At 40.4% G+C, this 12,368-nt stretch overlaps 2 protein-coding genes across 2 annotated transcripts in view; one reads left to right on the top strand and one right to left on the bottom strand.

Moving 5' to 3' along the window:
* Positions 1 to 12,368, top strand: part of rau (RA domain-containing protein rau) — an 89,500-nt gene that overhangs the window by 10,750 nt on the left and 66,382 nt on the right. The gene's annotated exons all lie outside the window — the stretch shown is intronic.
* On the bottom strand, positions 87 to 9,419 carry LOC124218758 (chitin synthase chs-2-like). The gene is made up of 20 exons (XM_046625550.2): positions 9,215 to 9,419; positions 7,671 to 8,141; positions 7,368 to 7,606; positions 7,004 to 7,297; positions 6,723 to 6,932; positions 6,290 to 6,637; positions 5,818 to 6,209; positions 5,477 to 5,759; positions 5,063 to 5,325; positions 4,768 to 4,978; positions 3,396 to 3,643; positions 3,088 to 3,280; positions 2,825 to 2,979; positions 2,155 to 2,460; positions 1,823 to 2,070; positions 1,457 to 1,754; positions 1,198 to 1,374; positions 948 to 1,115; positions 643 to 871; positions 87 to 565 (listed from the first exon to the last, which is right to left on the bottom strand). The coding sequence occupies exons 2-20, from the start codon at positions 7,847 to 7,849 to the stop codon at positions 300 to 302; spliced, it is 4,707 nt and encodes a 1,568-aa protein (XP_046481506.1). The 5' UTR covers positions 7,850 to 8,141; positions 9,215 to 9,419; the 3' UTR covers positions 87 to 299.

Below are 12,368 nucleotides of genomic sequence, written 5' to 3' on the forward strand. Positions count from 1 at the left end.
TATCTTTTGATACTATGTAAAAATTTATTTAACACTTCAAAATATTTAAAAATAGAAGATAAATTTGTACAAAAAAGTAGCCTAGAGACACAATTATTTTTATATATTTGAATATCGTAGTTCGGAAGAGTGAAATAGAGTGAGAGAAAACCAGTTCCATTTTACTGATATCGCCACCGGAAATTGAAATTCACTCGCGCACTGACTTAAAGTTCCGCGCCAGTTCTTCAGTAGGTTATATTTCACTGCACTGCACAATAGTAACAAGTTTCTGGGATACACCAAAGAGAACGAACAGTTTATACTCTCGGGGAATCTTCATGATCAAATCCGAGGTTGATAACGCCCGGGCTTCTGTCGACTTCTTCATCATCCGAATTATCGGGATTACTTACTGGTCTAAGACGCATACTAGTGGGTTTCCCGAACATTCCGTATATACTGCTTCCCCCTGCTTGGGCTTGCAATTTCGACTGCTTCCTTTCAGCCAAAATTGTGTTCCTTCGCATCTCGAATGCTTTCACTGCTTGAATTGACCTTCGGGTTGCCATTTCGCTGGGCAATCCTGATAGACAGATTAGAAAGATTTTGGCCATGAGACATTGTAAAATTTTTCGAAATCTAATTACGGGAGAACCTTACTCAAGTCTTCTGCTATACTGAAGAATCTCTGCCTGAAAGCGTCGTCCAGGTTGTTCATCACGCGCGTCTTTCGTTTACCGCTCTCTAAGTTACGGACAGTCTTTCTTCGGCCAGGCTCTTTGCTAGTTATTTCCTCGTATTCACGATCCATTACGTCCAATCTTTGAAGGTCTTTAACTATCTCAACAGCATCGTTGATCTGTAATGTCTCAACCGAAACATTCTCCGCCTGTTGAATGAAGTGTAATAAGGTAAATTTTGCTTCTTCATATTTGTGCTCGCTCTACTGAAAGGCACTGACTTACCTTTTTGCAGCAATACCAGTCCAGTGTTGTACTTGCTAGTATGTGGGCTAATGTTCCAAACCGATGGAAGAACATTGCTATAAACTGGATTACCAGAACCAGTGCGAACGAGCAGACAAACACAATACCGATTGGTTCGAGCTGTAGGGATTCTGTGGTTACGTGAACCTATAAGAGGAAAGAAGAAAACCATAGGTTTTCATAATTTATCATTCAGGAATTGAACTTCGTCAAATTTTGACGGTGTTACCTCAAGGGCAGTCTCGTCGTAGGTGATGTTTGTCTTAGCGCCGAACGGCCACTTGATGTGTAAACTTTCCTTGTTCAGTTGCATTAAAAATATGATCAACACGAACAGTGCGTTTAACATGAAAAATGCAAAGACACACTTGTTCCGAAGTTCTTTCAGATCAGTAGCGATACGTTCCTGCAAAAAGAGAAAATTCACACTTACAGAATTTGTTCATATTCGTCCGACCATCAATGCGAAGGAACCCCGAACTACCCACCTTCTCTGCTTGGTCTTCATCAATTGGGAAGAGATACTCGTCGAGTATCTCTTTCCAGAACTGTTCCTCTTGAGTTGAAAGGAAATCGACTTCTCCCTTCTGCAGACTTTCGTCCTCCAGCCAGTAAGGACTCACCAGAAAGGTGCGTTCGCGGTGGACTTCCAGATCCTGACTCAGCGTATCTGACTCGCTGTCCAGTTGATCGGCCTCGATTGAATTTTCCTCAATTGGCTCCATCATGTCTGCATAGGCCATTGTAAATTTCCGTCCTGGTAGATGTGGTTGAGGTTCAACGACTCTATCGTTAGATGAATTGTTATTTCGAATTAAAAAAGTTTTGAGATTTATTCTTTAACGTTTAATTACCTCTCTATCTTCATTAGTTGCATCTGAACTTTCTCCAAAGATTCGGCGATGGTGATTAGTTCCTGTTTCTTGTCAAATGGCTTGTCGTGGGTGCAAAACATACATCTGAATAATCCGGCGCATGAGAAGTCGATAGATCCCTGGTCATTCTTGTCGGTGCCCTCGCTGTCTCGGAGGATGTCGAGAAGCGGTTTATTTTTACGCTGCCACGCAGTTTTCTCAGCCTCTACCTTCTCGTCGTCCCATTCCTATTGTGAAAATCGTTGGATAAATGATTCGATGCGAACTTATCATCATTTGTGAAACACTTTGTGGTGCAGTAATGTAATTACCCCAATAGTCTTCTTTACTTGCACTTCTCTAGTTCCCCAAGTAACGTTGTTCAGGTTTGTGATAGAATATATCACCAGCAGCAGGTACATGGAAGGTATTGTTACATAGTAGATTATTCCGCAGGGTAGACAGAGCAGTTCCTGGGGATGCAGTAGCCCTGCTATAATCAGTTGCCCGACTACCAGGAAGAGAAAAAGGGAGCTGGGCGCGGCCCAACCATCGTCTGCTATTTGTATCAGTACTCCAACTATCACAGCCATCATTACGAGTCCGTATCCGATGCTGATGAATCCGGCTATGAAAAGCTGTAAAAGTAATTTATTAATGACCATTCGTTGTCATTGAAGGTTGAAAAAAAATTTGCAGATTTTTGCACACGGAGGAAGTCAAGGATCAGTGTATCGAAGTTTGTGGTTTTGTGCATGAATAGCGAATTGCTATGGTGAAGCTAGTCATTAACTTCTGGTTCGAATCAATAGCCATGTTGATTAACACGTTGTAGTCTGAAAAAGCAGTCGATCGTGTCACGATTACAAGAAAGACAAGCAAATGAAAGACAGATACGAACGCGAGCCTAATTCTGTACAAAACAACCGCAAGCCATGTTCTAAAGTTACTTTATTACCATATTTATCTTTGTACTGTGAAACAATGTTCTCATGTACTTACTTGCACGTGAGATTTACAAGTGAAACAGATGATCATGAATATCACAATCGGGATTAGGTTCCAAAAGAAACTCGTCCAATTATCGATCTGGAATGCAGCAACGCAGGCTCCAACCAACATTAGAAAGATTGTACCCGGTCCAAGGATTGTACCGACTGTTAATTCCAAAATCATTGCGTTAATTACCTGGTCATATGTGCATTACTCTTCTTACACTAACTATCGCATTCATGAAAATCAATATAAGCTCGTAGGCAACTTACCCATGAGCAGGATTTGGTATGACATATACACCAGCGATATGTTGTCATTGTTCTTGATGGTACGCTTAGAGTTCATAATCAGATCCATGATGTTGGCCATTGTCGAGGGAACCCAACGGCGTCTTTGATTGTAAAACTCGTTGAACCCTTCGGGTGCATGAGTGTAGGCATCACTGGCAGCTGAATACTCAACCTAAAAACCACGTCAATAATCAAAATGCGATGAAAGAGAGGGATCGATTATTGTTTTCGTTCAGAGAGTGTATTTTTCTCGTTTCTGAAAGTGAATAGGGCTTCGTCACACTCACCCTGTAACCACGCTGCAGTAGCAGAGTGCACAACCATCGATCCTCACCCTGATCGTACTGGACGTAGTGCCGTGCCTCGGTTGATCTGGTTGTATATTTGCTCATCACTCTGTCATCCATAAGTGCCTTTCCTCTGAAAAGTGAAAAGCATCCTGGACTGCAGAGCACACAGCCGATTGTGTGCTCGGTCGCCTTCTGTAGCCAATGCCCGATCGCGTATTCGAACATTTGGTACCACACCATTGGACCTGCAATGTTTGAGGTGTCAACTAACTACGCTGCCACAGAATTTACATATAGTAGAACCTCGATTATTCGAACCGCAGCCATCCGAATCCCAAATTATCCCAACCATGACATGGTTTATCCGTACACTTAATTACCCCAACGTTAGCTTAAAAAATACATGCTGACGCAAAGTATACAACGTTGCGGTTTTGCGAGAACCACACGTGTTCGAGCATGCTCAATTGCGTTTTTCATCTTCCAACGTTAGTTTACTTGTCCTTATCTGTTCCTTATAGCACACACAGAGTTTGCGTGAAATATATATTGTTGCATGTGGTGGTATTGCGATTTAGGTATTTAGAATAGATGTTCATCGTTTTAAATTTGTGTTGTATATATATTACTATCGCTTGAGAGGAATTTCCCGTCGATTTTAACAAAAAATGAATACATCTCTGAAACGATGCTACGTAGCAGATTGTTCCTTTGGGATTGACTTATGAGTCTTAGGATCTAACGAAGACATGAAAATGATCGAAATTTGCAAAAAACGTGTGAAACAGATCTTATAGAATTGACGAGTCTCGGAGGCTAGCATGACAGTTTTACCGACGGATCTCGTATATTTGATTCACGCGCACTCTGTTGGTCGATTGTCGAAACGAAAACTGTCATTTACCCAGCCTCCAAAACTTGTCAATTCTGTAAGATCAAATATCAATTACCAAATATTACAGGTTTTTTTTTGCGGTGCAACTGTTGTATGAAACTAAATTATTTTTGTATATCTGTGTTCGGCATTGAATATGGAATGGGGCTATCATTGCCTGAATCGCACCAGTGATGCGTACGCTTGGAGAATAGTCAAGATAAGTGACACGTACACACAAAAAAGTAATTTTTTTTAGTTGTCGATGATTTTCGTGACTTTGTTAGATCCTATTGCTTATAAATCATCGAATCCTATAGAAGCATTCCGCTACGTAGCATCATTTCGCAGATATATTAATTTTTCGTCAATCTCGACTGGAAGTTCCTCTTAAGATAAAAATATATTTCCAATTATCCAAAATTTTGACTATCCGAACTATGTTCGGTCCCAATTAATTCGGACAATCGAGATTCTGCTGTATTTCGAACTTACCTGATCCAACGGGATGAATGCGGCCACACGCAGCGCCCAGGTTCTTATTTCTCTTCATCAAATCAATCAGAAGTTTAACGGCGTTGGGCTGAAAGTCAATGTCGCCGTCGAGGGTGAGGAGATATGTGTTCTCAGCAATTATCTCCTTTCGATCGATACTTATTGGCATCTGCATCAATCGGTGACCGAGGAGGTAGTACATGTACATCACCTGGAAGGTATAGGCATTACTGAAACTGCACTTTTGCTTATAATGCTACACGATGTCGGCATCAAATCTCTGGCACCCTCTCACCTGACTCCAACGTTTTCTATGCCGAATCTTGCTTGTATCCTTCAAATGAGCGATCATCGTCGTCTTACCCGGTAGCGTCCAGATCAGACGACCGCCGTAAGGCGTCGGGTATTTTTTCGGCGCACTAACATGAACTCGGGTTTGATGGACGTCGGAAGCGGCTTCGTCTAGCACGTTCACGAGCAATCTCACGAATCGATTTACCTGCGAGTCGTTGACATCGTGATCGGACACCTCAAAGGCGTCATCGAAGAAAATGTGAGCTGATGACATGGGGTTCAATGGAGATTTGTATCATAGGTCAAAAGTCGATACAGACAAGTTTTGAATTATTGTTTAAGCTAAGTCGTTCTCCCGTGATCAATCATTTGTTTACACTTTGTGAAAATTCAACACCATGCGTTTGAAACTTACTCTCCAATTCATAGTAGTCTGGATCGACCACGTTTAGAAAATTTTGGGCGTTCCTCCTGGCGCATTGATCCTCATCCAATCGAAGTATGCTCTTCAGAAAATCGATCATCTCGTCCTTATTCTCGTGCCACATGGTAGCGCAGACATAAACCCTCGTTACCAGATCGCTGGTGTAGGTAACAGACGTGCCCAGAGCGGAGTTATTGGTTTGTTCGTACGGAGTGTAATCAGAGTCACTGTCATCCTTTTTTTTATCCTTCGTTTTGATTCTGCCCGTCCCATTCTATGGGCAAGAAATCATGTATGATCGGTACTGGTAGTAAAAAAAACGTTGTGCTCACCTTCGCCGAAATTTCTGGCTGGTCGTCACGCCGCCTGTTCAGTGCCATTGCTTGATCGACGAGAAGTGTATCGTACATCGGTGTGACGAAGAGTTTCTCAGTTGAAGCAAGACGTTCGCATTTTGGTGTCCAAATTTGGATCGTTACCCAAGTGTAGGACAGTAACCACAAGACCCACACCCAGGCGTGCTCTTCCAATATAAAATCGGTAAGGAAGTAGAAGGTTGGAGAGTCGAAAAAGAGGTGATCGGGTAGCATCCCGTGGAAATAACAGGGATCTCGATTTCGAAGACTACAGGCTGCGGTGAGAAGGGAAATTGACGTCGGGATTGTTAGACTGATCGGTAACGCGAAGCTGAATTCTTGTATCATTATCTTACATGCGAATTTACCTAAAAAAGAAGAAACGAACACTGTAACGAAGCTGCGACGAAATTTGGGAACCAGCTAAGAATCGCGTTTCCCAACTCACCAAATATGTAAATGAAATATGCTGCAAGCATTTGTATCAGCAATATGTATATCGGAGTTGTAAAGGTCGTCGTGATGACCGCCGACGTTCCGTTTTGGACAACCTCAGACAGTTGCGGAATCGTTCCGCCGCCAATGGTTGACTGGACCTCGGTGACGGTGATGTTATGGTTGCTGAAGGTACTTCCGGCCATCGTGAAAATGTGACTAATTGTGTTTCCCTTGAAGTGCAGAATCAGTATGGAGAATGCGAAAAACGCAATGATTTTCCATACGGAGACGAAGATGTAAGTGAAGTATCTCGTGTACTTCAACTCCTCCTCAATTCGACCCAGCGAGTTTATTATGTCTATGATTTAACGCGAATTCGCCCATCGATCACCGGATTATTGTATTTAGCAGTTGGATTTCGCAATTTCTAATCAATTACTCACCTACGGGACTGTGGATGGTGACGTAATTCCCCCACCATCGACAGGACACAAGGATAAGCGAAACTGGAGTCAGCCACAAGCTTGGATTCGAGGTCTTCTGGATGGGCCAAACTATGAAGGACGTCATCTGCGCGACCACGGCAACCACGTCGGCCAGGATGTACGGAAGCTTCCTCGTCCCGTCAACCTTTTCATTCCGTGAAAGAAGCCCTGCGATTAAAAATCATATTTTGAGTTTTGTTATGCGTTTTGATCTTCGACAATTGTCGGGTATCACGTACCGAGCAACGCTGGGATGAAGCACACGCAGTTCATCAGCATTGCTCCCTGGATGACGTCTAGGTCGGGCAAAACGCTCATGAACAGTATCGCGAGTCCAATCACGTGCAGCGTCTCCATTAAAAACACGAAGACGAAGTGGGAGACTTTGGGCTTCCTTGACGATTTGAAAACACAGATTCTCACGCTGCGGATCAGCGTGCCAATTTCGGGCACCGCAAACCCGATAAGTATGCACCATATCCACGACACCCTCTCCTCCTCAGGCAGCAGCGCAACGAAGGTTTTTTCCGCCCCTGGTCGCATACCAGAACATTAGAGACTCTTCCATCGCACTCGGTAATCTACTGGATCGTTTCAAGTTACCTAGAAGTCGGTTGCAGTACAAAACCGTCCGGTCAAGCTGGAGCTGAGAGGTCATGAGGAGAGCCGTTCCTTTCGCGATCACGCCGCAGCTCAAAACTATCGCGAAAACAATAATGTAGACTAGCAGTTTCAGGATTTTCAGCGTCACCGCGACGCACTTCTGGTCCGCCATCGAACCGGAGTCTCTCCTTAACGGCGGGTTGCGGAACACATTCCATCCCTTGGTGTCCGCTGATAACCTTTGGACAGTCGTTAGAAATGGAACCGTTTATGCCATGCCGACTATGTGCAACGTCCACTCACCTTTCACCGTATTCGTCTTGAGCCGTCAAGGGCGAACTCTCGTCGTCGAAAAAATCGTCCATGTCGGTTGCTTCCGCACCTTCTCTTGGGATGCTGCGGTTTTGATGCTTCAACATGTCGCGACCCTTTCTTGCGGAGGAAATAACACAAGCCTCAAACGTGCAAAAATCTGGTGACATTTACATGGCGTAGATATGTAATCGCCACCGCGATTGTAACGTCGATCTTATCTGTGATGACTAGACAACCAGTACCTAAATATCATCAGGTAAACCTGTTGTAATCAGGTCGCGACATAAGTGTATACAATGGTATTCGATATCGCCTATCTTTCGTTCCGCACGGGTATCTTGATCAATGGCAACTGCGTACGCCGTTAAACTTGCGCGTTTTCGAAAGGTGTAGATTATGTTTTACATGATCACAATCAGTGACGTAGTGGCCAACCATCAAATCCCCAACCTTGTCGACCTGTAAGAGTATCTCAATTTACGGCACTGAAAAAAATACGCTTAGGACAGCAGGAAAAAATTATACCGTGAACCATACGATTGCTATTCTTCAATGGACGCTTCTTTACAGTAACGTTAAGGATTTTTTCTCGTATTCTGATTTCACTGTTTATCGGATATCGTATTAATAATAACACACAAAGATACTTATCGCATTTGAAGGGGCTTATTGAAATGCTATATATGAGCATGTACTTCTCACTAGATATGATGTGAGATTGGAGCTTGTTTTAATAAACGATCAGTGTAGGGGACTTGGAGCCTGAAGCAGAGTTCGCATTTTAGACAACCCTGGCTATGAGTAATACCAATCATTAGGCACAAGCGTTTAAACCTGGATAAGTTTTTGTTACTTCTGTGTAGTAACCCGTACTTGGATACCAAGTTAGTTAGTACTCTACTATAAAGACTATCATGGTTGACCATCAAGTGGTAAAAATCGGTTCATTCTCAGCAAATCATCACTTTTCGGATCAGTTATCAATGTCCACGTGGCATGGTATTCATAAATGAGTTCATCAATATCAAGAATTAGATGATTAGCTAATGAAAAGCTAATACCTTCATCGTATCTTGATCGGTAAAGGGAATTCCTAAATTAAGAATTCTTTTCGTCCAAGAAATATTTTGTTTCTTTAGGCACGTCAATGAGCAGAAACTAAATTTTGAAAAATTTTACAGGCAATGAAAACCGATGATGGCACTACAAAAACGGATTCGATCGTCAATTTATCGTGCTTGACAAGCAGTAGATCATTTGAACAATGTTTCAATGATTTCAAGATAGAAACTTTTCTGAACGTGTCTTCTGATCAAAATTGATGATTATAGTAGACATTTTTTGAATGCAGTCAGTAAGGTTTGACAGTTTGATCAGAAATCCAAACCGAGTCGATTGTGAAAGACGATTTATGATTCACCACGTTAGAATTGTATCGTTTGAAGGTAGTATTATAAACTATATTACAACCCTATGGCTTGGAATGACACAAGCTGAAATCCGAATTTGAACCGAATGCAGCAGGCACTTACCAATATTCTTTCAATTAGTCAAATGAAGAGAAAACCTGAACCTCGTCCTTTCGAGCACTTTGATCACCGGGTTTCGCAATTCCTTTACTGCACAACTATTTTCCTTTTGCTCACAATTTTCAGTGAACCAGTCACTCACTTGTAAAGAAGTCTGATCAAACCAGTGTCAATCTGCGAATTGAGTTAATTGGCAGCACAGGTGCTGTAGGCCACTGGCCAGAGACTGGCTGGGCTTCTTTCTGCGTCTCGTGGCATCGGTATCCGATGTTATCAATAAGGTTACCCGGGTCTGATATTGACCACGCCGTGACGTAACAGAAATATTTATTGTGGGTTATATATCAGAAATGATGTACACTATTACTCAATTGTCGTTGAAAGTTCGGGTCATCAATTATACAATATAACAATTGATCGATCGGTCGCGATTAGCCTCGATGCATTTTGAGTGTCATCTTACGTGACTTATTGTTTCTAGAAAATTTCGAACTTTCGTACGAATGATCATCAAAAGTCAGAGTCGGTAAAATTCATTCATCATCTGTCATTTGGATTAATTTTTCTATAATAATATCAGAACCGTCAATTAAACAAGGCTGCAAGTCGGTCATTTTTTGTAGGAGTTGTCATATTTTTACACCCATGTTATATTATATGATATTTGTCATACTTTTGGAAGCAATGGCTTTATTCAACGATCCGTGATCTAAACATTTCATTCGCTAGGAGTCCCATAGACATGTCTTGGCCGTGAAACCCCATCGCGAACCATGATTTATTCATCTAAGTTCGAGCGCAAAGTACGAGATGTATATTGCGATGGGAAGGAGAGCTAGAAAAAATTCTTCTGTTCAGTGTGCCCAGTACCTATAACGATATCAAGAGGATTCCAATCGATCATACGTCATGTTTCAATGGTCAGCAGTTCACCAGCAAGTTATCAGTGCTCACTTGAAAACTGTTTTCATGGGCATTGAGATTGCAGAAGTGCATGTTCGGAAATTTAAAGGAGCCTTACTCTTACTTCTTACTCCTTGCCTTGCGTAGAAATGCTTGCATTGGGATGCGATGGAACTACTACCAATCAAAAAGTACTTCGTCTTCTGAATGAAGATATAATTTGCTGTCAAGGAAAATTTGACTACTTCAACTTGGGAGCGATGTTGCAACAGACAGTTTGCTTGGTGAGTGGAATTTATTGAAAATTGAAAAGGAGCAAGACAGTAGTCAAAATATTCGAATGGATCCTTATTGGTCAGAATTTTTTTCTGTGTCAGGTCCGTCGGATATTGAAAAATACCCCATCATATGCTTCGTTGTCAAAGCTGCTTTGTGTTTTTCACATGGTCAAGATGATCTGGAACGTGAATTTTCATCATCGCATTGGGTCGAACTTTAACTGACGCTGTAACTGTCCTGTCTGAGAGAACTCTTGATTCCTACATGACGGTTAAAAAGTGTGATGCAAATATACAAGAATTGTTCTCATTTAGTTCCGATAACAAATGAATTGTCGGTAAACGCACATAGTGCTTATGGCAAATACAAACTTCACCTTGAAGAGGACAAGACGAAAGAGATACGAACATTACAGAGAGAAAAAAAATAGGCAGAAACAAGAACTCTCGAGCAGGGTAAATCTGACGAAATAGAATAGGAAAAAGAAGTCTTGATGGAGAGACGGGAAAATTGAAGACACTGCGTAAAGAAGAAGGTGAAAAGAGAAATACGGCAGAAAAATTAGTCATTGAAGCGAATAAAAAATTGAAATTAAAAATCGAAAAGAAGAGAATGGAAGAAATTAATCTTGCTCGTGCATTAATGCAAGGAGGAAGTCTAGTACGTTAGGATGCCGAAGAACCAAATAAAGAGGCTAGTAGTATCGAAAAAACAGTGGAGAAAAGAACGAACTGATGAGTGATTTACTTTCTAAAGGAAGAAAAAATAAGCCTAGTTCATCTATATAAAAAAGTGAATATCACAGTGAATGTTGCCAGTCATTCCGATAAGTCATAAAGCACCTTATGGATATGAAAAGAAAAAATACTATTGTTTTCATAAAGACGTCTATTAGTTGGTCGTTCTATAGTGTTTTCTTAACGTGCATAAATTTTATCTGTAATCGCAACTACTTGTGCAGTATTTTCGAACACATGTTCTCAAGTTGCGAGTTTTTTTTTTTGACAAAACGTTGCAATAGAAAATACTGAAAATTTATATGCTATGTTCACTACTATTTTCCTTTATTTTTCCATCTCTTATACCTGTGCATATCTTTAGTAGACTGGGCCAAAAAAATTGACTATTTTTTTTTTTTTGAAAAATATATTGAGAATATCATTCAGTATGGCAAAAAAAAAATTTCATGAAATTTTAAGCCCTTAATATTAACTTTAAGAGGTCTATCATCGCTATTTTTGATTTTTAGTAATAATTTGATGTTTTACGTCAGAACTGTCGAAATATTGAAGTGAAAAAATTTATGTTCACTTATCCCTTTATAAAATTAAATTCCCTACAAAAAAGGTCTGATTATAGATTTTTGTCCGACAAGCCGTTTCCGAGTAATTAAGCTTAATAAATTGATATAATTTCTCGATTTGACTTTTTTAAGTTGGAATTTTGTGACTAACGAATCAATGAATGTATAAAAAAGATCATGACAGATTCTTAAAGGAAATTTAATGTTCTACAAAAAAGATCTTTTAATATTTTTGCCTCAATTTAATTTTTCAAAAGTTATTCTCAATTGAAATTTCAAGTTTTTCTCCAATTTTAATTGAGAATAACTTTTGAAAAATTAAATTGAGGCAAAAATATTAAAAGATCTTTTTTGTAGAACATTAAATTTCCTTCAAGAATCTGTCATGATCTTTTTTATACATTCATTATTTATCGTGAATTGATTGTTTTGTGCGTATTCTGGTCACTTTTATGTATTACGGTCATGTTTTTAAACCTGTGCAAGTCATATAATCATATTTTTTGGATGACTAGACCATTTGCAGCTATGATTAAAGTACGTTAATTAATTTCTGTAAAAATTTTGAAATTCGTCATTTAGAGAGCTAAACTACCCTGGCAAAATCACAATTTTCTTTATTACGTTTCTTACTGATTCCATCTTCAAACCACAGGTCGGAAATTATAACTG

The sequence above is a fragment of the Neodiprion pinetum genome, chromosome 5, assembly GCF_021155775.2.
Source record: "Neodiprion pinetum isolate iyNeoPine1 chromosome 5, iyNeoPine1.2, whole genome shotgun sequence".
NCBI classification, from domain to species: Eukaryota; Metazoa; Arthropoda; class Insecta; order Hymenoptera; family Diprionidae; genus Neodiprion; species Neodiprion pinetum.

Bases quoted from the DNA above. Each gene is read 5' to 3' on its own strand.
- LOC124218758 (XM_046625550.2), bottom strand. From the start codon at position 7,849: ATGTCACCAGATTTTTGCACGTTTGAGGCTTGTGTTATTTCCTCCGCA. The intron at 6,638-6,722 runs GTGAGTAATTGA...GTTAAATCATAG, and splicing joins CACCATCCACAGTCCCGTAG to ACATAATAAACTCGCTGGGT. The intron at 1,375-1,456 runs GTGGGTAGTTCG...CTCTTTTTGCAG, and splicing joins ATGAAGACCAAGCAGAGAAG to GAACGTATCGCTACTGATCT.